We start from the raw sequence: 27392 nt of genomic DNA on the forward strand, positions 1-27392 counted from the left end.
ATTTTATTTTACCATATATTTTGATTGTATTCGCATTCCACCTCCCTTAATATTACAAGAATTCTGAAGTGAAAATTTTTTAAAAGGCATTTTTTAAAACTTGCTTTTATTATTGGGATGTTTTATGTGCAATAAAACAAAAACAAAAGAGGTTTGATCATGTCGTCCTTGCCATCTTGACTATTTTAACACAGTTATCTGTGACTTTTCTCGTACATTCATGAAATTCATGGTTCCTATTTTGGTCAAGCATGTTGCATGATATGTGCACCATGAGTGTTTTTCTACCACTAAAATTTCCATTAACATTGAGTAGATTTCTCAAGTCCATAAAAATCTGCTTTTGAATGTCAGATGCTATCTAGGCCTAAAAACACTAGCAAACATAACAACCCTGTTTCTCGAATATCAGCAACATTCCAGGCCCTTCAGTGAAAAGCTTTTTACAATATTTATTAATTTGGATTATTATTTGACAAAGGCCAGGTTCCCTAAGGAAGGAAAATCAAGCTTAACATTAAAGAAATAAATTTATGCTAGCTACCTTAGAAATATAGGAGCCGAGGTGGCGCAGTGGTTAAATGCAGCACTGCAGGCTACTTCAGCTGACTGCAGTTCAGCAGTTCGGCTGTTCAAATCCCACTAGGCTCAAGGTTGACTCAGCCTTCCATCCTTCCGAGGTGGGTAAAATGAGGACCCAGATTGTTGTTGGGGGCAATATATGCTGACTCTGTAAACCGCTTAGAGAGGGCTGAAAGCCCTATGAAGCGGTATATAAGTCTAACTATTGCTATAAGTCTAAGTCTAACTATTGCTTTCAGCCAATTATCCAGATTTTTAAACATTCTATAAGTAGTAAGAGATTCATATTGATTCCTGTCAGCATTATCAATTTCGTTGTATTTAAGTACAATGACAATAAAGATTATACTTATTTATCATTTTAGTTGTACCTGAGAGTAGATACGGGTGGGAGTAGGTGGTTATTCATATGCAAATAAAACCCAAACTGTAGTATAATTTCATGCAGTAGATGTTCAACTTCTATTCCCTTACTCTAATGCAATCTTTTTTTCAAAAAAATTGATTGGATACTTCCTGACCTTTATTAACAATCTCATTTTAGAGCTTTAAGAGATTCCTAGACAACGTTTTCTTCCACTTACATTTTTTTCATGCTTTTTCACTTGCTTTTTGTCATATTTTATTCCATGTAAAATACTGCAATTTGGAATAGTGCACAATGCCTTTTGACTGGTAATATTCCCTTAAGTTTCAAAACATGACAGTCATTTTGTTCATCATTTTCTTCACTCTATTTTTTTACATTTAGAGCTATGAGTTTTATTCCACTAGGTGTCAGTGTAATTTAAGCCAAAGAATACCACTGTTATGCCATAGTTTAGCAATAAAAGCATCTATGTTCAATATCTCTTAAAGGAAGAGGAACTTGGTGTATTATAAAAGTCAACATCATCACTTTTGATTAAACCTAAAGACAAACAAGCAAGCAGACAATGCATAAGAGGAGTTTTTCATTAGATTATCAAAAGGGCTTTGAAATACTTTGCAGGCTGTTACTTCTAGTATTATGCAAAGCTGCGGTACTTGACAAAATTCACTTCCTATCTCTGTGTTAAAGCAATCCTGTCAACCAAAAAAAAGGTTATAGGCTTTCAATAGTTGTGGAAGAAAGCATTGAAACAGTTGTATGACTCTTCCACAAGAGACACCTGCTTTAATTAACATACTTTGTGATGCAATCTCTATGGCTCCTCTGCAGAGGTTTACTAAATTCTAAAGAGACTTCAAAGGCAGCTCCATGTACTGTTGAGTGTATAACAGTAAACCAATTACCATATTTTTTGAAGTATAAGATGCACCCGAGTATAAGACGCACCAAGATTATGAAGAGGTAAATATAAAAATGTACCTCTTCTTAAATTTTGTGAAAAACGGGGCATGCAGAGAGTTTGAGAGGCCTGCAAAGTGCTCCTAGGGGCTGGGGAGAGCAAAAACATGACACAAAGGGGTTTGGAAGGTGAAAAACAGACCCTTTTTTTTGCAAAAAGCGGGACATGCAGAGGGTGTGGGAGGCCTGTAGTGTGCTCCTGGGGGGGCTGGAGAGGGCAAAAACAAGCAAAAAATGGCCCAGTTTTTGCAAAAAACAGGGTGTGCAGAGAGTTTAGGGGGCCTGCACTGCTCTTGGGGCTAGGGAAGGCAAAAACAGAATTTTTGTGAAAAACCAGCGTCTTTTCACTTGTTTTTGCCCTTCCCAGACCCCAGGAGCATTCTGCAAGCCTCCCAAACCCTCTGCACGTCCATTTGTGTGAAAATAGATGCACGGGGAGGGGTTTTGGGAGACTATTCAGTGTATAAGATGCACCCAGATTTTCACCCTCTTTTTGGGGGGGAGGGAAAGGTGCTTCTTATACTCTGAAAAATATGGTAAATGGTTACATAGATGATTTAGACTACTTAGATTTTTATATGTAAGTAGAATTCTCCATCAGCACATTAGCTAAATATGCTAAAAGATACAGTTCCTTTCTGAGAATTGAGCTGATTTGTATGTATTAATGAAACACCTCAATGATAAGAAACTTTTCTTTTTGAGGTAATGTGTCATTAACATAGGCAAGACCACTCTCTCCTCATCTTTGAATGGGCCATTATCAACTTTTCATACCTGATTTTTTCTTTGACTGTTCCTTCATTCTACAACCTTGATCCAATTTATAGCTTGCTGAATTTTGCTTTAGAGTTTATCACTTAGTGTAATTGAGCAAGTGGACTAATTATTTGGGATACAGGTTTGTAACTGTAACACAGAGGTGCTTTGAAGAGTAAATATATTTGAATCATTCTTGAGCTTAGAAACTCTTCTACAAGGCATGTAATGCAGCCCTGTAAATTCAGATAATAGGAGTAAATTTTATGTAAACAATGGTTAATTTATTCAAAAATGTTAATATCAATGTGAAAGTCAATTGCTGTATAAGACTGCAATTATACTTCCTCAAAGCATTCTGTCTTCTTCTATATTTCTGTGTGACACTTAACACACAGTACAGCCTTCATAGTTTTGTCCCACAATTCCTCTGATTATCAACTGGATAATCCAATTGAAGAAGAATAAACAAAAATGTAAAACAATGATTGAAACAGTTCTTAAATAATGAGTTTTTTCTTCTCTTCAACCATTTTTGTCATTTGCTTTCCTCAAAACATACAATGAGGAATTGTTGAATGAACCACTTTGGATTTCTTTTAGTTTCTTATTTCTATTCATGTTATATTTGATTCACTGGAATTGCAATTATTTTATTTGGATGGTTGTTTCTTTAAATGTATGCATTAAAAAACCTAATATGGCATATTTGTATTCCTTTTCATACATTTTCTATATTCTTTCATAATCTAGAGTTTTATAATTGTTTCTGAGCTGCAATGTGAAATTGGGATAATTGTGAATTTTAAATTATTTTTCAGTTTAATTATCTTTTATATTACTAATTTTCTCTGTATTAATTGCAATAACATTGAAAATGATCATTTTATAATATTTCATAATTTATTTTCTGTGCAGCATGAATTGAAATATCCAAGAATTGAAAGTTTGCTTTCAATTAGGTGTCAGGTTCCGAAGGGATAATGAAACCAGCCAAACACAGAAATAGTTTGAAATGCAGTTTCTATTCTTCCTCCCGCACGGACTGACCAACAAAGCACTAAGGCAATGAATAAATTGTCAGAGCTGCCACCCTGTGCTTCCCACCACCTTTTATAGCTATATTGGTAATTAAGATAAGCTGCACTCACACACCCATCACCTTGTGACCCAGAGCGAAACCACCCAGCAATTAATCATGGATTGTTAGCATGATTTTCTTCAGTTTGTGTAGGTGGGACAGTGAGTCTTGGCAGCTGGCCCAGTCCTCTCCCCACTGAATGGCAGCTCCAGGCCTCTGAGCTGGCCGGAGCTGACATTAGGTATATTAGGTATATATATTCTTTGAAATGTTTCTTTTCCATTCTGTTCCTTTGAATGAACAGGCAAAGGCGGCACCTACCTATATAGCAACCTCAAATAGTTTCTAAATGAACTTGACTTTTAAGCTCATTAACAAAGGAAGTCTGGAATTACTTTGTGTTTGGATACTGGTTTTTTTATTGATGCTTCTGACTTTTTCATTGAATAGCTTTTGGCAAGCTTCATTGTGAAAAAATAATGAAACTGCAGTTTTGATCTGTCACCTTCAAGTCATTGATATAGTGATGCTTTCTGTTTGTGCAGTATTACATATTTCTTCCTTACATGTTGAAAATATACAGCCCATAGCTTCTATGGTACATAGTCATTATAGCAGACTCTGGTTTTCACCATTGTATGGTTTGGCCCATAAGAAGGATTGCTGCTAAAGCATTTCCTGTAGTTGTAGACATTCTTTCCAACCCTCTTGGCAGTACAGAATTCAGTTGTTACATCATGGGAACAACTTTTGTGCCCTTTTCCATTGCTTCTTATATGGCCAAAGATTCTTAAAACTTCACACTGTGGTCAGTGATCTCTATGGAGGTCTTGTTCTCAAGCTTGATGCTTTATTTTTCTCCCAGCTCAGATGACTCTGATTATTTACGGAGGCATCTGATTGGATTTTACCAACAGTGTAATTACTGTTGCTTGATTAGTCCTAAGGAAATTTATCTGGACCAATGTCCTTAAAAGGAATGATAATATTCAAACTTATGGTTAACCTTATCTGGTTATAGGGTAGTAAGGGATTCCATCATATGTTAATTAACAATTTGAACTATAAATCGGGTAGCAATCATTTAAATGAGCTAAATTGGATTTATGTCTAACCCTTGGATTTAAATCAGTATGGTCAACAATTAAATATAAAGCAAATGTTTTTATTTTATTGAAACAGTTTGCCCTTTGTCTGACTATAATATAAAGTGTTTTTATAAATGCACTGCTTACATAGTGTTCTTGAAAATACATTTTAAGGCACTTTTCAAAATATGATATAAACATTAATAAGGCCATTTGAATACACTCACACTTTATGCATACACACACATATATACTTATAATAATAAGATAGTTATCAGAAAATGCAGACACAGATCTATGTGTTACAAAACTATTCAGACACCATACTTCCTTGGATTTATTTTAACTTTACTTATTTTATTCTCATCTAATCAAAGTGATGCTTGTATTTTTCTTTGGCTGAAATTATTTTTATTCAGGAAGAAAAGGATATCCTCTGAGGTTCGTAAATAGAATCTGATGATATGAACATAAATGAAGGATGATTATTATTATTATTTGTTACAGGTCTGAAGTATTATCATGGCTTCCAGCTTCTGCACTTTTTGTGGGTATTATTTATTCAGGTTCCAGGGCATTATCTAGATTGGTAAGATATTCAAATAGTATTTGGCATGCCTTTTTATTAATGTTTTACTACAAATGTCGCATAGGGTTGAAGTAATTAAGATTACCATAGTTAAAGACACATGTAGCACATTGAAAATTGAATAGATAGTTCTAGAAGTCATAATAGGATTTATTGAACAAACAGTACACAGTCAGTAAATTCCTTTTCTAACTTCCAATTCTGCAGAAAATCTGTGCAATTTGACTGAGCTTTTGAATATGCGTGGCATGGATTAATATACATATTATTCATAAAGTGGTGCCCAATACACATAATAACTGTGAAAATAATTCCATCAGTGAATTGGTCAAATTCATCTTTATTACCTTGCTGGCCTTTAAATCAATGGATGGTCTTAAGTGAAATCATACATCTGTGTTACAAACCACTCATACAAGAATTGTGAATTAAGTTATGAAAGCATGAAGGTCAACATTTGGGCTCAAATTCCTGTCCTTGTCTTAAATCCTTTAACCCTTCATCATGAAGGGGGGGGGGAGATAAATGAAAGGATTCCGACAAAGATGTTTTTGGCAGTTGAAAGATCACAGATATTATTCAGAATGCTGCTGTCAGAACAGAGCCTAAAGGCATATGTTGGCCTGCTTGTTTCTTTGTCTGAGGTTTGTAATGAGATGGAGTCTCATCAGATGAATTGATCAGATGAATTGATCAGATGATGGATTTGGAGAGATAGGAACTGAAACTAATTGGTCCAACATAATTTCCTTTCCGAAAGACTAAAAGGACTAAAATGACAATCAAAGACAATAAACATCTGGTGAAAGTTAACTGAACTAGGCAATCTGGAACCATAGTTGGCAAAAAAACATTTCTCTTGGCCCTATGAAGAGTCAACAGCAAAAGAGAGATGAAAGGTGTGTGTGCATAAATGTGTAAATTTGGCTGCAGAAAAGAAAAAAATGTAAATTCTGATGTCAGATTTTCTAGGATAACATTATTCTAGTGTTTCCTTTCATTGTGCTCTAGTTCAAAAAACTCATGCTTAGCCATGGATCTTCCTTCTCTCTCAGCAACAAATATGGCAACAAGCCCAGCAGTGGAGCTGTGAGCTGCGTTTGTTTCCGGGTTTTTTATTTTTCTTTTCCTGATTCTTCCAGGCTTGTTATCTGTGTGTCTTGTTCATTTGTTTTCTTTAATACTGGTTCTCACAAGTTCCCAGGTAATTAAACAAAACCTTTGCAGTTGTGATCTCTTAGATTTACTCACTCCTGTCCTGAGCATACTATGTATCTTCAGTTAACTTAGAATAGTAGAAGAACAAATGCATTTTCCATTGAAAACATTTGCTAGACTCAAAATATTGAAAAACACTTCAAAGAGACCTCATATCTAAAAAGATTTTCTTATGTTAATTTGTCTAGACATTCAGTATTTCAAACTTCACATGTTTCCATTCCATTTTTGGAATAAGAAAATGAGTTGAGTTAGCAGGGAAAATCTGCGGTACTATACTGTATACAATTCCCTCCCTCCTTTTTGGTGGCTCAGGCTATCAATGCCTCTTCTGATGTAGTCACAATACCATCTCTTTCAAAGATGGAGGCAGGCCTATAATCACTGCAACCTTTCCTCACATCAGGGATACCATGTGATAGCTCTGAGCATCGGCAGTGTAAAGAAGGTCTTGATTTCCTCACTTTTAACTTAGATATCTTCAAGTATGTAGCAAACTTTTTCAAAGAAAACTGAAGGAAGACTTTTGAAAACCTATCAAATGTCTCCCTTTAGTGCCATCAGATGGGGAGACACTGATGGGCAGCTTGATTCATAGGGTCTGCAATGCTAACTTTATTGATCCCATTTTCTTTCCTGGCAGCCAATTCCTATCTTTCTTACCTTACACAATGCTGCAGATATTATATTTTATGGAATGGAAGTCTCAGTGCACAAAGAGGTATGGAGAATTAATTAAATAGCCTTTATATATATATTAAATAATTAATAAAATTAATTAAATAGCATATATATATACTCCCTGCCTGGGAGGCAATAGAGCACAGGTTCGATTCCCAAAAAACTTGGGTATGGCTAGCTGATGAGAGCTAAATAGCTTGAAATAGATCTATACTACTCTCCCTTTATTTATTTATCAGCATAAATATAACATATATATATATATATATATATATATATATATATATATATATATATATATATATATATATATATATATATATATATATATATATATATAATTTCAGACATTAATGCATGCAAATGGATTAAATGCAATACTTTTGCATCTGCTAGACATTCTATTACCACAATGTGGGATATATATAATCTTTGGAGGGAACACCTTCTCTTTTCATTTGTTTGGGTAGCTGGTGATAGAAAGTTTGCTACTAGCATTTGCAATTGTGATATATAGGATCCCTATAGATTATTTTTTAAAAAAATTAAGAGATATATATGATCTGTAGACAACTGAATGCCTAGTCCAGTATATTGGTGAAGATGCTAAGGAAACACAGCCTGAAATCTTTGAATAAGTTGTAACCTTTGAGCTAGTTACTCTTAGAGCTTAGCACATGTTCCTGATTGTGAGGTAAAATAAATGTTGTTCTTCTATTACTGAAATCACAATAATTGGAATTCCGTCAGAAAACAGGTGACAGTTAAAAGTATGGTAAAGGTTTCTTTCATTAATCATATTTTGAAAGTGAGGTTTTTGATATTATTGTATTTTTTTTCTTAACAGCAGAACTCTACCCTAAAACTCTGCAGGTAAGTTTCCAATGTTTGTCCAATGTAGAAATGTATGGAATTTCACAGAGACAGTACCTGAACAATTGATCCTCTATTTAATAAAGAGTTAGGACTGTTCATCATATATTATACGGTGATGAGAGCAAGTTTGAATAATGCAATACTCAGTTTAGTGCAACTTGTGAATTGATACCAGATCATGTTTAATGCAACTCAAAATTCAGTTAATGCAAGGTTAATGTGAGCGCATTTGAGACAAACACCTGTGCAATTGAAGTTGGGGTTTAGATGTTGCTCATCTTCATATGTGCAAAATGGAGAAAAGGACGATTCAATGAAAAACAGTGCATTAGAACAGTATTTTTCAAACTTGGCAATTTTAAAACATGTGGACTTCAACTCCCAGAATTCCACAATTAGCATAATAAAGTGATAGAAATATCACTTCAAATAGTGCAAATTCGAATGATGGAACCATTTTTGTGAAATTCATTAACTGCACTAATTGAGATCTACCTTATGTTGGTTGCAATATATGTGGCATTTTACTTAGTTAAACATCAATCCTGTTAAAATCTATTACTAATGTACATAGTGTTTATAATTAAAAATACGATTGTTTAAAATATTATTTCAGACCAGTCTTTTTTCAGGATTATAATTGGGCTTCAATTTGCATTTGCATCTTTCAAAATTTGATAGGGTGGTTTAGTAATAGATTTTCTAGTCTTTAATTCTCTAATGCTGTTAATATGACTTTGCACTACATCCTACAACATCTTGAATCTCCAAGGACCTATGCAATGATCCTTTTTGTAGACTTCAGCTTGGCATTCAATACCATCATTCTAGATCAGTGATTCCCAGTGTGGCGCCCAGGCCCCACAGGGGGACAATTTGATTTTTAATAGGGGTAATTTGAATCTTGCTTAAACCAAGTTAATGACCTTTTTAGGCTTGAGTAGAGTTCATTTTTTGAGTAAAGTAAGAATTATATGTCACAAGGCATCAGGATTTTTAAAGATGCTTAGGTAGGGCATGGCCAAAAAAAGGTTGGGAACCACTGTTCTAGATATTCTTCTAACTAAACTGATTCAACTAGCTATGCCTGACCACACTTGTAAGTGGATCATAACTTTCTAACAGACAGGAAGCAACAAGTGAATCTAGGCAAAATCACATCAGATACCTATACAATTAGCACAGCCCCCCTCCCCCCTAGGGCTGTGTGCTGTCTCTCCACTTATTTTCTCTATATATACAGTGACTGCATCTCAAGACATCCCTCTGTTAAAGTACTGAAGTTTGCAGATGATACAACAATGATTGGTCTCATCCGAGACAAGGGCAAATCTTCATACAGACGGGAAGCTGAACAACTAGCCTTATGGTGCGACCAGAACAATCTTGAACTAAACACACTCAAAACAATAGAATTGATGGTAGATTTTAGAAAAACCCTCCTCTACTACCACCTCTTACAATACTAGACAACACATAATCAGCTGTAGAAACCTTCAAGTTTTTAGGTTCTGTAGTATCTCAAGACTTAAAATGGACACCTAGCATCAAAAATATCATCGAAAAGGCAGAATTAAGAATGTTCTCCCTGTGCCAACATAAAAAGGTCAGACTGATCAAGGAACTGCTGATACAGCTATATAAAGGAATGATTTGTGTTACATACAGACGTACATTGTTAAATGTACATGTCTTTACATGCTCACCGCAGATTGGTTGCCCAAACACCGGGAAGTTTAAACAATTATCATTGGCTGGCTGGTCTGCCGGAGCTCCTGCAGAGCACAGTCACTTACTCTTGAAATAAAAAGTGCTGAAACTCACTCGCGCCTCTCACCTGCTGCTTCTCACCAATCCAATAACTTGAGTCTGTCATTTGCACCTCTATAACTGCTTGTTTGGCACTGCAACCAAACAAGACAGACGCAGACTTCAATGGATAGTTAAAACTGCAGAAAAAACAATTGCTACTAGCCTGTCTTCCACTGAGGACCAGTATACTGCATGAGGCAGAAAGAGGGCTGTGAAAATATCTACAGACCCCACACATCCTGGACATAAACTGTTTTAACTTCTTCCCTCAAGATAATGCTAAAGGGCATTACACACCAGAACAACTAGACACTAGAGCAGTTCCCCCCACCCCCATGCCATCATTGTACTGGGATATGTTGACATATGTCTTAACTCATTCAAAAAGAAATTGGAGGAGGATAAGGAGATGGGGCAAACAGGGAGTATGGGTGAGAAAGAAGATTTCTTTGTCAAGATAGCATTTACCGTATTTTTCAGACTATAAGACACACCGGAATATAAGACGCACCAAGGTTTTGAAGAGGCAAATTAAAAAAAAAGTTTTTGCACTCTGCAAACCTCCCAAAAATGGCCCATTTTTCACAAAAACAGGCCCGTTTCCCCCCGAATAATGACATGGATAGCCTTTAGAAGGCTTGCAGAGTGCTGGGGGGGGGGGGAATGAGCAAAAAAACGACCCATTTCTCACAAAAATGGGCCCGTTTTTTGTAAAAAAAAAGCATGGATAGCCTTTAAGAAGCTTATAGGGGACTCCTAGGGGCTGGGGGGGTAAAATTGAGCAAAAAACGGGCCGTTTCTGCCCTCCCCAGCCCCCAGGAGCTCTCTAAAAGCTTCCTTGCCCCGCAGGGCCATTTTGGTGAAGGTGGCGGGGTTTCGGGAGGCTAAAATGCTGTATTCAGTGTATAAGACACACCCAAATTTTCAGCCTCTTTTTTGAGGGAAAAAGGTGCATCTTATACTCTGAAAAATACGGTAAATTTCAGTCCAGAGCATTCTTTCTTACTGCCCTCTGTTTAAAGACCAAAATAGTACTAGGGAATAAATAAATAATATTAAATCTTTACTTCTGTCTTTTCAAATATAATTTTTCAGCTGTCTTTCAAATATAATTTTTCTCCAGACAACAAAACTTAAAGTACATAATAAAATCATTCTAAAACAAATATTAGAAGTGACATTAAAATAAAATACAAGAAATATGGTAGTCAGAGGAGCAGTAAAAAGTCATTTCATTTTAAAACAGCGCAATCTATCAAGCAATTTAAAATTAGGGTTGTGTTATGTTAAATGGAAAAAACCAGAGGGTTTTTGTGCACTTATCACCACTGTAATTGAGCCCCTCCATCTTGCTGGTTGTCTTCCACCTTTCCCAGCATTAGAACCTTTTGGAATAAAGTGTCCCAGGTATGATAATTTCATCCTGGTCATTTGTGCCTCCGGATTGATTTGGTCAAATTGTTTCCTTGGGTCTCTACGATATTCTCAGGAGTCTTGTCCAACACTAAAAGTTCAAAGGTGTTCAAAGGCATCAATACTCTTCCTGTCAAGTTTCTTCAAAGTCCAACTTTTGCTTCCATGTTATAACAACAACAACAACAACAACCAATGATAAATATAAGATTGAAGCCAAGCTGATTAAATTAGTACATTAGCAATCGTGTCTGTGGAGATTCTCTTCCTCAGGAGAAAAAAAAACAGTCCAGTTGTCTTTTGAAAAAGCAACTTTGAGGCATAAATTAGCACTCAAAACTCTGGTCAGCCATTAAGTCCTCTGGGGATTTTGGACCAGATACTGTTTCAAAGGATTTTTATGAGAATTAAAAAAAACTGTGGCAGGAATGACATCTGCACATCTTGTTGGAAGGAAGAGTAAATGTTAACATAAAAAGTATATATTATTTTTAACTACAGTTTGAAATAAAAACATATAATTTTTTGGAATCTCTGGTGCTAAGTGACCTTTTCATCTTTAATTGCAGAGGGCTGATTCTTCTGGTGGCTGCAGGAGGGCTGCCTTTCAATGACCCACAGGTTAGTTGTTTTGAAAGAATTCCTGAATTGCTATGAAAAGCACAAACTCTCTTGTAACAGATGCATGAAATAATGAGAGAATGAACTTCACCAAGTGGTTTGAACTAAGGAGTATTTTACCTAGAACAGAGTTTCTCAACTTTGGCAAGTTTAATATGTGTGGACTTTGACTCCCAGAATTCTCCAGTCAGCATGCATTTTAGCCTACTGCATTTCAGGCAGTGGGCAAAGCAAGTCTACAAAAAGTGTATATATTTGTGGCCCCTTAGAAGTATTACATATTGCAATACTAAGTTCAATGACTTCAGACATATGCAGAACATCATTTTCATTGTGTATTTTAAATTTTCCATTTCTGATTCACTGTGTCTAATAATGCATGTATTTTATAACCCACCCACCCTGAAATTGGATGCATTTTAATATAGTATTTAATATAGTATTCCTTGGCACTTCTCCATTTTACATCTTGCTGCAATTTAAATGTGCCAAAATCAGTCTTGGATTTTCTTTAAAAAAATGTTCTCTGTGACAGAGGGTATTTCCTTATTCTTATTCTTAATGCTTAAAAATTTCTTTAGAATTAACTTTTAGGAATATATTGGACTTGCTTATTGGTAGAGTTGGCCAAAGATGAGGTTGCTGGTTTTGCTTTTTCTATATTATTGGATATGAAAACTGTAAGACTATTGCTGTGGTGAAGTGATTCATAAGATGCTTTATTTATTAATAAAATATTCCTTACTGTAACAGTCACATTTTGAAACAAGGACACTTTGATATTTTATTTTGCAGTTTGATATAGATGGCTATTTTTGGGCCCTCATACATCTACTATGTGTTGGTAAGTTTTTAATAAATTAGCAAATAAATAATTCAACTTTCTGGCCTACGCGTAGCACCTCTGCTATGAGTCTCACTTTTCTGTCTTTACTTATATATGGTATCTGGTGGCTTACATAAGCATGGTCTTTGTACTTTCTCCTGGAAAAGAAAGTCGTGGAATAGAAAATCCTCTTCCCTCTCTTCCCCTCCCATCTCGTTGTCCTCTCCAAAGATCCATGTTTGGCCCAACTTTACACTGAATTATATAGCATTGTGAAAATGGAAAAGTAAATTAACAGAATCAAATGGGAGATCATAGCACAGAGGCAATTTTTTTAAAAAAATTAGGAATTAGGAAAAGAAATTTAATCTGTACTAGATAGGAAAAATGATTGTTAATACAAAATGCAACTTAAGCAGAAATAGCTTTGATGTTGTAGTAGAAGGTTTGGATTTTTATGCAGGCAAATAGATCTTTAACCATAGCTCTTGTCTCCCTTTTTAAATCTATTCCTTAGCTGTACCAGAGAATGAAAAATCTATTATCTGGATTCCTTTCAGTCTGGATTCAGGCCTGGCTACAGCATGGAAACTGCTTTGATCGCACTGATTGATGATCTCTGGAGAGCCAGGGATGGGGGCCATGCCTCCATCCTAGTGCTCCTTGACCTCTCAGCGGCCTTTGATACCATCGACCATGGTATCCTTCTGCGGCGGTTGCGTGAGGTGGGAGTGAGAGGCACCGTTCTTCGGTGGTTCTCTTCCTACCTCTCTGACAGGTCACAGTCGGTGTTGGTCGGAGGGCAGAGGTCGACCCCTAGGCCCCTTAAGTATGGAGTGCCGCAGGGTTCGGTCCTGTCCCCCCTCTTGTTTAACATCTACATGAAGCCACTGGGTGAGATCATTCGTCGACACGGGATAAAATACCATCAATACGCGGACGATACACAGCTGTATCTGTCCGCCCCGTGCCAACTCAGTGAAGCGGTTGAAGTGATGTGTCAGTGCCTGGACGCTGTCAGGGTGTGGATGGGTGTGAACAAGCTTGCACTCAATCCTGACAAGACCGAGTGGCTTGTGTTTTTCCCTCCCAAAGATTGGCCTTGTATTCCATCTCTCAGGCTGGGGGGTGAAATTATATGCCCCTCAGACAGGGTTCGTAATTTGGGAGTCCTCCTGGATCCACAGCTGACTTTAGAACATCATCTGTCGGCTGTGACCAGGGGGACATTTGCCCAGGTTCGCCTGGTGCACCAATTGTGTCCCTACCTGAACCGGGAGGCCCTCAGAACAGTCACTCATGCCCTTGTGACCTCAAGACTGGACTACTGTAATGCGCTCTACATGGGGGCAGCCCTTGAAGAGCATTCAGAGACTTCAGCTTATCCAGAATGCAGCCACGTGAGCGATTGTGGGTGCACCTCGGTACACTCACGTTACACCTATCCTCCGCGAGCTGCACTGGCTGCCTGTTGGGCTCCGGACGCGTTTCAAGGTGCTAGTCATTACTTTTAAAGCCCTACATGGTATTGGACCTGGGTACTTGAGAGACCGCCTGCTGCCAATTACCTCCCTACGACCAATTAGATCCCACAGATTAGGCCTCCTCCGAATACCATCCACTAGTCAATGTCGACTGTCGACCCCTCGGGGGAGGGCCTTCTCTGTGGCTGCTCCGGCCCTCTGGAACGATCTCCCCATGGAGATTCGGACCCTCACCACCCTTCAGGCTTTCCGCAAAGCTATCAAGACCTGGTTGTTCCAGCAGGCCTGGGGCTGATGAGTTCCCAGCCCCACTTGAATTGTTGCAACTGTTGCGTTGTTTTAATCTGTTTTTTTGTATTTGTTTTTGTCTCTGTCGTTGTATTCTCCCCCTCCCGCCTTGTTTGTTACCCGCCCTGAGTCCCTCGGGAATAGGGCGGCATACAAGTGTCATAAACATTGAACAAACATTGAACGTATTAGCATTTTGTGTTTTTTTCTTTCATAGGGGCTTACAAAGTATTTCACAAGTTGTGGAAACCAAATTCTCTAAGGTGATTTTATTTTTTCTGAATATGGAATACTTAAAGTAATTCTAGCTGGTCTGGAGAAGGAAAAATATTATATCTTTAGCTCTTTATAATTATATTATTAATATAAAAGACTAATAAGGATTAATAAGGAGACAAAGAAGAAATTGATGGTTGCCTTCTGCAAGTATAGGCTAACTTTCCAGAGTTTGATACCCTTAAGATGTATTAGAACTAAAATTTCTTAGTCAGTCTATCCAGTAGATAAATAGGTACTACTTTGGTGGGACGGTAATGTCTTTGGACAGCGTTGTTTCAATGGCCTTGAAATGGAGATGAACACCGCCACTGATAGTTGGCAACAACTAGTGGAGTAAAATCCACAGGGACTCCTTTACCTTACCTTACCTATCCAGTAGTAGTTGAAAATTCTGGAAGTTACTTTTGGTCCCAATGTACCTAGAAAAACCTGGTTTGAAAGGTATATTATTAGAAACAGATGTAATGAATGGAAATATTGCTCAGTAGATCCTTACCATTCATTATGGTTATTAAATAAACTTTAGAACAAAAAATGTAGGAGTAGATTTATTTATGTATAAAATTTATTGATTACCTCAGTTCTTAGGGACTCCAGGCAGAGTACAGGTCTACAACATAATAATTGATACATAATTTGATGGAAAACAGTAACAACCACTCTGATTTCATTAACTCCATACACCCAATGCCCACCAAAGATATTCCAAAAATACAAAATTTATATTTGCTTTCAGATAATGAGCATGGGAGTCACTTTTGCTTCTGGAGACATTTTATTCCAAAAGTGAGGTGTCCGCAGAAAGGACCCTCCATCAAGTTCTTACACCTCATAATAGGAGGACACTTTCAACAGATGCATTCTGCTCATCCAGATCAGTTGTACATCTCTCAAACCAAAGTCAGTGGCAACAAAGAGTACAGAGATAAGACAGGCTTGATAAATAATTGGTTTACTCCTTGAAAATATGTATAGATACATTATTTACAGATAGCTATATTAGTGAAGACAACTTCTGAAAACAATGTCAATCTTTTTCTAATTCTGTAGACAAATTAAACATCTCACTTTTTAGTATGATGGGAAAAAATACTTGTTTTAGATCAGAGTGTGAAAAATGTATGGGAAAGCCTGATCTGTAGTTTTCTGGAACCAGAAACACTACTCTAGCAATTTCTATCACCTTATCATAGAAATGATGTAAAGATCAGCTTGATTAAACTTCTGCCAATTCTTGTTAACTGCTCACCATGAGCATTTAACTATTTTGGTGAAACATTTTCATCTTCAAGACAACTCTAGATGTCACATAATATATAGCCAAGATAACATGTATGTTAGATTGAACAGCCCGCCAAAATCAGATTCAAGAAATCTCATAAGTGACAGCAAATAAAAGTTAGTACCACATGTGTATATTTGTGCATCTAATTATTTAAGGAATTATTAATATTATTTTGACAGAGTTCTGACATGAAAGTAACTGACTCTTCCCCCCCCCCCCCTCCTTAGTATCTCTGAACAACAATACATAAACTATGCATTCAGGTACGTTATATCTTGATTAAGAAAAAATATGGAATGTTTACCATCTCTTCATAACTGTATGAACATTAAGTTGAACATTAAGTTAATAGCTACTATATTCTTATTGCTCATTCATCTTATTTAGTGCTATATTTTACTTAATTAGATTTTGATGGAAACACAGAAGCAATTTTCATATACATTATCAGCTGATTATAAAAAAGTAGTGGATTTTGAATTGAATGTGATATAATGTGATGCCCCAGAGCAATTATGCTTCATTCCATGGAATCTATATCGAGAATTACATGGACCTAGAAAAATGATTTTTCTGTCAGCATTCAGGAATGCTGCTTATATTTGTAACAAATGTCTTTCTGTGGGTATCTGCAATCTTAGACTCACAAATATAGAACCATGCTGTATTTATAGAATTCTCGTATCGAGATGAATCAGAAAATAGTCAAAAGCGTCTATATCCATCTTGAGAATATTTTTAGATGAATTGAGAAAGGTATCTGGAAGAGTCTTAGATTAAAGATGTGTATTGTAATAAATAATGGGTTATCTACTGGTATATTAAAATTAATAGTTACATCTTTTATTTCTAGTGTGGTGATGTTGGCTTTTGCATCCCACCCAACAGGTAAAAATATCAATAATTATAACTGGTATATGTGTGTGTGCATTTTTCAGATATATTATTATTTATTTAAGCATGCTACTTAGGAATTTAGTTTGAGTGTGTGTTCAACCCCACATATTAATCATTTTTACACACTCAGGACTCTATTCCTTTTTAAAGTATTAGCTAATCCAAAAATAGCCTGAAGCCAAATCCAGAGATGCTCTCATATGGCATAACTTGGGAGCTGCACGTGCATAGCAGATGTTGTGCAGATATTGTGAACATGTGCACATTAGAGGGCAACATCAATTTGATGCTGAGGCCAAGGACTGCAGCACAACTGCTACAGACAATGGTGTCAGTTCTTGTTGCTCTCTAGCATGGCTCCTGTTTGTCTGCAGAACAGCAGTTTCAAGTCTTTTCCTTTATGCTGAGCACTACTTCATCATCAAGAGCTTTTGGGAACAAAATGTTTGTGAACGTTTCAAACCAAAAGCATAGCTTTCTCTCTGTTGATGGTCTACAAAGGAGAGAGTTCCGATTTGCCAGTAAGGTGCTTTTATTTCTAATCTACTATAAAACAGAATTTAGTTTTTTTTAAATTTTGATCTCTAAAGATTGTGAAATAAACCATTCATAGAATATACAGTATTCAAATTTTGTGCAAACTGGGAAGCTATGAGTTCTAGTTCCTCCTTAGGCAGGAGAGTAACCTTGCACCTGTCACCTCAGCCTGCTGGATAACCTTGGACTAGCTACTTTCTCTTAGCCTTAGGAAGCAGGCAATGGCAAATCACTTCTAAAAAGGGAAACTTCATGGTCTTCTCCCGGCAGTTTCAGAGAATTTGAACATGATTAAATGGGGGGAAAAGACAAGTCTTTAGTTTACAATTGATATGGCTCTTAGCCAACAACTAGAAGACCTCCTAGGTTCCTTCCAACTCTGTTATTCTGTTATCCAAAACAAGCTAGCTATTGTGACATGGCCTTTCCATCTGCATGTCCCAGATTCCCTCAAATATTAGGACAGGCCATTTTAAGGGATACACAGAGTTGGAAATCTTGTTTCAGCAATTTTTTTAAAAAAGTGGGCAAGGCTTTATTTACCCCGACTCTCCCAGATGAAGAACATGGGCAGGTGCAAAATAAATTGACTATTGTCTTTCAGCCTTTTCTGTAAACTCTTACACTTACTCCTAATTTTCCCCTCTGACTAATACCTTTTCTTGTCTGCTATTTAGGGGAAGATAGTGGAAATTTGTAAATCTTGGGGGATCTGATTACAAGTAGTACTCAACTTACAACCATTTGTTCAGTGACTGTTTGAAATTATAGTGGCACTGAAAAAAGTGATGTATGACTGTTTTTCACACAACCATTGCACCATCCCCATGGTCAAATGTTTACACTTGAAATATATTTATGATGGTTGCATTGTCTCGCGGACATGTAATCCCTTTTGCAACCTCAGAAGAAGCAAGGTCAACGGGGAAGCTAGCTTCACTGAACTACTGAGTTACTAACTTAACTTTCAGTGATTCACTTGATAATTGTGGCAAGAAAAGTCATATAGAGACAAAACTCACTTAACAACCGTCTTGTTTTGCAATGGTAATTTTGGGCTCAAGTGTGGTCGCATGTCAGTGATATTTCGTTCTTCAAAGAGCACAAAAATCTCTGAGTTTTAGGAGACAATACATTTAACATATAAGGCTATTGAAGAATACCTCTTCTGTGCAATGTATTCTCAGATGTACCTTAAGAAGTCCCTTCTTTATGACACCCTAAAATGGCAATCCAATTCATATCTTCTTCCTCCCTGTCTTTGCAGTTTCGTCTTCTCTTTACAACAATTCAAAGTGATAGAAGGAAATAGTCATTGCTTGCAAATATTTCCTATGGCATCATATGGAGCAAAAATGAATGAATATAGTCAGTGGAAAACAAATTACTCCCTGAACAACTATAATTATAAATGGGAGTCTTGCTCATGAATCTCCATGGAAAATACAAACATTTTTAAAGTAGAAACATACTCCTTAAATGGCATTCTTCCTTTTTTACAAGCTGATTTCAGACTGATGAGAAAGAGAATGAAATGTTGTAAGAGCAGTGGCAAATTATTGAAGTGATAAAAATCATGTTAAAACCAAGAACAAGCCGTTCAATTCCAGTTTTATAATGTTGTGTTCCTCTCTTCTGCCCATTTTTCAACAGAGCAACCAAAGACTGGTGCCAGTTTTTAAAAAAAAATTTAAAATATGATTTTATTTCTTAGGTGATCTCTTCAGTGCCTTGGAATTTCCACTTCTGAACTTTTACATGTTTCACAGCAGTTGCCTTGCCAGGTAACTTTTCAGGCTACAAGCCAGACCTTATGATATGGATGGGAAACAAAGTATTATATTTTTGATGAGCTGTTAAAGGTGCTTCTTTTTTTCTAGGCTCGAGTATGGTCAAAGCATTCAATTATTGGTCCACAGTGATGCATCATATTAATCTGAAATTTAATATGCCAAACATTATAATGTGAATAAACTATAGGATTATTTGCAGCAAAAGGCTGCATAAAATTTTGCTGGGGATTATACAAGTTATAGTGCAGTGTTCATGAAAGGCACCAACACAGAAAAAGTTCATTTATTATTATTTATTTATTATTATTATTTATTAAATATATTTATATGCCGCCCAATCCCGAAGGACTCCGGGCGGCTTACAAAAAATATTAGAAAAAAACACATAACGATAAAAGAAAACAATTTAAAAACAACAAACACCCTCATACATTCATTCTAGTCGGGGCTGGACCTCAACAGTGAGGTCAACAGCCCCAGGACTGCCAGAACAGCCAGGTTTTTACAGCTTTCCTGAAGGCCATGAGAGTGGGTATGGTCCGGATTTCCGGGGGGATCTGGTTCCAGAAAATCGGAGCAGCCACAGAGAAGGCTCTCCTCCGAGGGCCCACCAGCTGACACTGTTTGGCTGACGGCATCAGAAGGAGACCCAATCTATGGGATCTTACTGGCCGCTGGGAGGTATGTGGCAGCAGACGGTCTTGAAGGTATCCTGGCCCTAAGCCATGTAGGGCTTTAAAGGTAATAACCAACACCTTGAATTGAGTCTGGAGACCAATTGGTAGCCAGTGCAGCTCACGGAGGACAGGTTAACATGAGTGTACCTCGGCACACTCAATATCGCCCGCGCGGCCGCATTCTGAACTAACTGCAGTCTCTGAATGCTTTTCAAGGGTAGCCCCATGTAGAGCGCGTTACAATAATCCAGCCTCGAGGTGACAAGGGCATGAGTGACCGTTAGAAGCGCCTCCTGGTCCAAATAGGGCTGCAATTGGTACACCAGACGAACTTGGGCAAAGGCCTCCCTGGTCACAGCCGACAGATGATGTTCCAATTTCAGCTGCGAATCCAGGAGGACTCCCAAATTGCGAGCCCTCTCTGAGGGGCGTAAATTTTCATCCTCCAGGGTTAAGGATGGACTGTCCAAGCAGTCCTTTGGGGGCAACATCCAAAGCCACTCAATCTTATCGGGATTGAGCACAAGTTTGTTCGCCCCCATCCAGATCCTAACAGCCTCCAGGTATCAGCACATCACGTCCACCGCTACACTGAGCTGGCAAGGGGCAGAAAGGTACAATTGAGTATCATCGGCATATTGATGGTACTTTACCCCATGCTGTTGCATGATCTCACCCAGCGGCTCAATGTAAATGTTAAATAGGAGGGGGGACAAGACAGAACCCTGCGGTCCACCACATTCGAGGGGCCTAGGGGTCGACTTTTGCCCCCCGACCAACACTGACTGCGACCTGTCAGAGAGGTAAGAGGAGAACCACCGTAAAACGGTGCCTCTCACTCCCACCTCTCCTAGGCGTCGCAGAAGGATACCATGGTCGATGGTATTGAAAGCCGCTGAGAGGTCAAGAAGCACCAGGATAGAGGAATATCCTCAATCCCTGGCCCGCCAGAGATCATAGGTCAGGGCGACCAAAGCGGTTTCCGTGCTGTACCCAGGCCTGAAACCAGACTGAAAGGAGTCTAGATAATCCGTTTCATTCAAGGTCCGTCGGAGTTGAAGCGCTACCACCTTCTCAACAACCTTCCCTAGAAAAGGAAGGTTGGAGACGGGACGATTGTTTTTCAAAATAGCTGGGTCCAGGGAAGGCTTCTTAAGGAGGGGTCTTACCACTGCGTCCTTTAATGATTGTGGGAAAAACCCCTCCTGCAAAGATGCGTTGGTAATTGTCTGGAGCCAGCCTCGTGTCACCTCTCTGCTGGTCGAAACCAGCCAGGAGGGGCACGGGTCCAGTAAACAGGTGGAGGCACTCATCACTCCCATGGCCTTGTCCACTTCCTCAGGGGTGACAAATTCAAACTCATCCCAAAAAATCTGATTAAGACTAGCCCTCGGCATCTCGGCTGGTACGGCCCAAGCGGAGTCCAGGTCTGTCCGAAACTGAGTGATTTTATCCGACAGAAACTGAACAAACTCCTCAGCTCTTCCCTGCAAAGGTTGCCCTGCCTCCTCACCTTTCAGGAGGGAGTGGGTCACCCTAAACAGGGCGCTGGGCGAGATTCCGCAGATGCAATAAGAGCAGAAAAATGCGTACATTTTGCCGCCCGTATCACCACTAGATAAGTCCTAATAAAGGCTCTTAATAGTGATCGATCAGACTCAGAGTTACTAGCCGTCCAACGTCGCTCTAGGTGTCTCTTTTGGCGCTTCATCTCCCGGAGTTCCTCGGTAAACCAAGGTGCCCTCCTGGATCCACTGCCGCGGAGAGGCCTCAAAGGTGCAATCCGATCCAATGCTCCAGCCACCGCAATATTCCAGGCAGCGAGCAAAGACTCGGCCGGATTGAGGACAAGGGAGTCAGGTATCTCTCCAAGCTCCATCTGAAATCCCTCCAGGTCCATCAGGCACCTGGGGCGGAACTACTTAATCGGCTCCACCTCCCTGCAATGGGGGAGTAGTGTCCTGAAGTCCAGCCTCAGCAAGGAGTGATCTGATCATGACAAGGGCAAGGTCTCTATTCCCCTTAAATCAAGATCACGTCTCCACTGCCCCGAGAGAAATACAAGATCAAGCGTGTGTCCCACCCTATAAGTCGGACCCTGAACTACCTGGGTCAAGTCCATGGTTGTCATGGAAGCCATGAACTCCTGTGCCCCATCTGAGTGTTCACTGAGAGACGGCAGATTAAAGTCCCCCAGTACTATTAGTCTGGGGAACTCCACCGCCAACCCGGCTACTGCCTCTAGCAGCACAGGCAGGGCTGTTGTGACACAGCTGGGAGGCAGGTACATCAACAGCAAGCTGAATTGAACCTTTAGGTTCAACTTCAAGAGGAGAGACTCACACCCCACAATCTCTGGGGCAGGGATCCTGCGAGGAACTAACGACTTTCAGATGATAACTGCTTCTCCCCCACCCCTTTCTCTGGTGTCGTGGTTGGTGGAGCACCTGAAATCCATCTGGACACTTTTCTGAGAGGGGGACCCCCCCTCTTGGCCCAGCCAGGTTTTGGTTATACATGCCAGGTCTGCCTCCTCGTCTAATATTAGATCCCGGACGAGTGGGGCTTTATTCACAACCAACCTGGCATTTAGCAACAACAACCTGAGACCAGGGCCCTGTGCTCCTCTGCCACCAGATCCTTGAGTTGAGCCTGAGGGGCCGGAACAAGCAATCGCTGTAATGTAGCGAGTCCTTCTTCCCCGGTAATGGCTAGCCCTATATCTCCTGCCATATCTGCCCCTCCCAGTCGTGACCGAAATGCTCCGACATCCCCCTATCCCCATAGACCCCTCCCCCTCTCCCATGGCCCCCATTCTTCCTGGCAGGTCATGTATTCCATTCACACAAGGACGGGAGGTGAGTCTGGGCCCCCATCCACTTCTGCTTCTGCACTCAGTGCAGGGGACTCCAGGTCGCATCCCCGGTCCTATCATACTCACCGATCAAACACTCTCTTCAGACACACCCCACACTAATTACTAAAATACAATAGAATAAATTAAAAGTGGGCACATTTTCTCTCACATTCATACACTCATACACCCAGCAAACCGGCTAACATGCCGTTCCTAAATAGATAGGCAATTAAAATAATTTAAGAACGGTAAAATTTAAATGTCCCGGAAGGGAAAAGGGGGGGAGCACTCTGACAGAGGCGCTGGTAAGCGGTGGCTGGGTCCAGGGGCAGCGTGGCAGGCATTGGCTGGATGACCTGGAAGAAGGATTTCCAGATGGTGTATTGCAGAGGCCCCATGTATTTCAATGTGGGGAAATCCTTATAGGCGAAACTTGTTTCGTGGATCTTCCCCTTCAACCACTCTGAGAGGTGATGCCCGCCAGGAAGTTCTGCCTGTCGATTACCGCCAGTCTTTTCTGCAGGATCTGGTTACCTTCCTGCACTCTACGTAGCTGCTGGCTTTAGCGCTGGATCTTCTGCTGGATCTTCTGCTCGATGTCAGTCAGCGCCCGGGCCGAGTCGGCCTCCAGCTCCTCCAGCATGGCCTTCTGGCGTTCACGGAGCAGCCGATGCAGCTGCTCAGAGGCCTTGCCGATGTGCCCATGCTTGTTGTCCCAGGGGTCTGCAGCTATTCCTTCAGCTCCTTCACAAGGATGTAACCCACCATGTCGGGGCTATAGTTCGTCTTCTTCCACAGTGTGCCGGTGTAGGCCGGTTCCTCCGGCGCGCCTGGAGGCCTCCCTGAAAGCCTGTTCCCCAAAGCCGGCCCGCCGCTTCCCTCGGCAGGGCCCAGCAGCAGCATGCAGTTGAAGCCGAAAGTGCTGGCCTTGTTGTCCCGTTTCCTCTTGTTGCTGGCCGCCGCCGCCACCGGAGCGGCAGGCGAACTCGCACGGGGAGCCGAGGCCACGGCAGTCGAAGAAAGCCCCGCCCGGCGTTGCCCGAAGAGGCCGCTGCCGCTGCCAAAGTGGCAGGCAAAGTCGCACAGGGAGCCGAGGCTTCGGCGGCCGAAGAAGGCCCCGCCCAGCGTTGCCCGAAGAAGCCGAGGCGGAGGAAAGCCCTGCACGGAATTTGGTGCACGCTGCCAAGCCGGTGGTGCCCTCCTCAGCTACCTTCTCCTTCCAGCTGTCGCCTTCCACTGAAAACAAAGTCCATCCCATCCATGGCAAGACAGGAGGAAGGAAGGAAGCGGCGAGGGAGCGAGGGAGCGAGCTGCCTCAACTGCCTCCTCAAAACATGAATTAGACCAAAATCCCAACATGTGTCTATTCAGAAGTAATAGCAATAACACTTATATTTATATACCGCTTTACAGCTGTCTCGAAGCGGTTTACAGAATCAGCATATTGGCGCCAACAGGATGCAGTCTAAATGTTAATTTTTAAATAATTTTGTCCCTTCATTCAGTTTTGTTGAAGCATGCTTCTAAAAGGTATTCTTACTAGATTGAAAGTTATTAATAATGTTAGTAATATTTCAAAGATTCTCAAGATTTCTCAGCTGATATCTCCAGCTCTGACATTTTTGAGGCATTCTTTAGCTACCTTTTGAGTTAAAAATAGGTTTATTAGTCCTGATAGCAACTGGGACCAGAATTTCTGTTGCTAAGCAGTAGGTTGTAAAGTGCAATGTTACGTGACTGCATCACTTAATGATGGCAATCCTGCAGATCTGGTGCTGGAATAACTCTGGAACTGTGTGAGTCATTAAGAAGGAAGAAGCCAGAGTAACAGACAAGCAGGCCAGTGGGTGCACAAATGCTGTTGGTGGAGGGGGGAGGGGAGGGATACTGCAGGCAGGTTCTGTTGCAGGGGATGCCAGAAGCAGGCCTGATGGAATGCAGGCAGATGAAAAAGCAGTGGGAGCAACATCCAACACCCTGCCAATTTTCCCACTGACTTTCCTTGGAGGGAAGCCGGCGGGGAATATCAAAAGTTGTGAAATAACTGTGCTTCACTATACTGTTGCAATTGCGAATTGGGTACCGAGTGCCTGGATTGCAATCATATGACCATTGAAGAAATGTGACAGCAACAGCTCTGCAGACAGGTCATACATCTCACTCATTTAGTGCCATTGTAATTTTGAATGATCAGTGAACAGGATCTATGGCTATGATAATTTGCCATGGCAACTCACGACAGGCCAACTCACTACTGGACAAGAGTTACATTAATTATATTAATATCAAAGAAATAGTCAAATAGAATCATCAAAGAAAGGTTGTCAAATGTGAAGGACAAAAGTTAAATTAAATTGTTGAATTATCCAGCAGCAAGTTGTCCCAAGATGAGTTGGCCATGACGAGTTGTCTCACAACGAGTTGGCTGTGGCGAATTGTCCCATTCCACATTGAACAAGTGATTGTAATCCAAGGACTACCTTTATTTTGACTACAGAAGCATACCATCACATTTGTATTCTGGCCCTTTTCCATTGAGATGTTTTAGACAACAGCAGCAGTCCCCAACCTTTCCAGCTCTGCAGATTGGTGGCAGTGATAGGGAGGGGATGGTTTCACATGCGTGTGCACCACTTGCACAAAGGCAGCTTCATGCACTTGCCTGCTACTTGCGCAGCCTGGTTCCCAATGGGCTGCCGACTGGTACTGGGCCATGGACCGGGGATTGGAAGCCCCTGGTTTATGGACATGATTTTAAAATTCCAAGAATTGCCTCCTGAAAAATAGTGATTCTCTAAAATCTCCAAGTGAACTGAATAGCTGAATAAGATTTGAACTATGGTTTAAAGATGGGCAGATTACTGTATTCTCTACAGAATCCTGGACCACAGTTTCCCCCAACCAAACAAAGCATCTTTAAGCAAAGTTTTGCCACTAGGATGCTACTGCCTGCAAAATGGAAGAAGAATTTTTTACTGATTGGACTTTCTCCCTGTAGCTTAATTTCTCCTATCACAATCTGTTCCAGAATTAGAATGGTCCTGCAATGGGAAAAGGAATTTCAGGAAATTCTTAGTCCTGCCTTCCTTGATGGGATTCTTTATGAAATCTAAAGCATCTTTCCCTAATGTGGTGCCAGAGGCCATTCTGCCATGATCAATTTTGGGAAATAATATCCAATACATCTGGAGGACATCATGCTGGGAAAGCTGATTTAAAGCTTTCCATATGTGATAGAAAAGTGATAGAAACATAGGGTGGTGGTTGCTTATCTCTAAAAAATATTAACTTGTTTTTTAAGATTCTTATTTGAACACAAAAACTCAACTAATACATTTTTCTACTACCCACCACAGTGGACTTTTGGGATTTCTTCTGACTTTACATACTATGAAACTTAAAAGTAGCATCTCCTCAGGACAATATTTAGCTTGGAATTTCGTAGCGAAGGTAAGCTGATTACTATTCTATAACTCAAAAGTTTAAGTGAGCATTGTCTTTAATTTAGTCATTACAGTGATGATAAATTATAGTTCCTGTTGTATAAATACCATTGTATTTGGCTAATATTTGTTTTCTATTATGTAATAAAACAATAAAAAGAAGTCTTTTCTCACTATGTAATTCCATCTCCTTCACAGATTTCATCAAACTATATATAGATCTTTCACCAATATACTTTATATATTTTTGAAATATTGTGGTGCCATATTTTTTGGAGTATAAGACGCACCTTTTCCCTCCAAAAAGAGGCTGAAAACCTGGGTGCATCTTATACACTGAATACAGCAGTTTTGTCTCCTGAAGCCCCACTCCCTTCACTAAAATAGCCGTGCATAGCTTCTAGGAAGCTTTTAGAGCTCCTGGGGGCTGGGGAGGGCAGAAATGAGCAAAAAGCGGCCCTGTTTTTGCTCAATTTAATCCCCCTCCCAGCCCCCAGGAGCAGTCTATAAGCTTCCTAAAGGCTATCCATGTCCTTTTTTTATGAAAAATGAGCCCATTTTTTTCTCCCTAAGGACTCTGCAAGCTCCCTAAAGGCTATTCAAGCCTTTTTTTGGGGGGGGGGAAACGGGCACGTTTTCACAAAAAAGGGGCTATTTTGAGGAGGTTTGCAGAGTGCTAATTTTTTTTAAAAAAAATTGCCTCTTCAAAACCTTGGTGCATCTTATACTTCGAAAAATACAATAATTCTTTCAGATCTCATACAACAGAACATATGCTTCTTTAAGCATTTCTCCCAAAGACAAAAAATAGTTGTTTTTTTGAAACCTACAACATAACTGGTATTATTACATTGGCAACCACAGCCATACTTCTGCAGCCAATGGGAGTAGTGGTTTTTTTAATGGGGGGAGGGATGGAATTTTTCACTGCACCTTCCCTTTAATCAATTTTAGTACTTAATTTCCATGTAAACTC

At 39.7% G+C, this 27392-nt stretch overlaps 2 protein-coding genes across 2 annotated transcripts in view; one reads left to right on the top strand and one right to left on the bottom strand.

Moving 5' to 3' along the window:
• CABLES1 (Cdk5 and Abl enzyme substrate 1) overlaps window positions 1–27392 on the bottom strand; it is a 124602-nt gene that overhangs the window by 6922 nt on the left and 90288 nt on the right. The gene's annotated exons all lie outside the window — the stretch shown is intronic.
• Window positions 1–27392, top strand: part of SLC35D4 (solute carrier family 35 member D4) — a 47953-nt gene that overhangs the window by 5700 nt on the left and 14861 nt on the right. Inside the window, exons 4-13 of the mRNA XM_087707187.1 lie at window positions 5348–5429; window positions 7291–7368; window positions 8176–8201; window positions 11999–12050; window positions 12846–12894; window positions 14866–14911; window positions 16440–16475; window positions 17066–17100; window positions 19361–19430; window positions 26330–26423. Of these exons, the coding sequence (XP_087563313.1) occupies window positions 5348–5429; window positions 7291–7368; window positions 8176–8201; window positions 11999–12050; window positions 12846–12894; window positions 14866–14911; window positions 16440–16475; window positions 17066–17100; window positions 19361–19430; window positions 26330–26423 (568 nt within the window). The remainder of the gene's footprint in view (window positions 1–5347; window positions 5430–7290; window positions 7369–8175; window positions 8202–11998; window positions 12051–12845; window positions 12895–14865; window positions 14912–16439; window positions 16476–17065; window positions 17101–19360; window positions 19431–26329; window positions 26424–27392) is intronic.

The sequence above is a fragment of the Thamnophis sirtalis genome, unplaced genomic scaffold (genome assembly GCF_051295495.1).
Source record: "Thamnophis sirtalis isolate CommonGarterSnake01/CBP01778 unplaced genomic scaffold, rThaSir2_p1.2 scaffold_2, whole genome shotgun sequence".
Taxonomy (NCBI): Eukaryota; Metazoa; Chordata; class Lepidosauria; order Squamata; family Natricidae; genus Thamnophis; species Thamnophis sirtalis.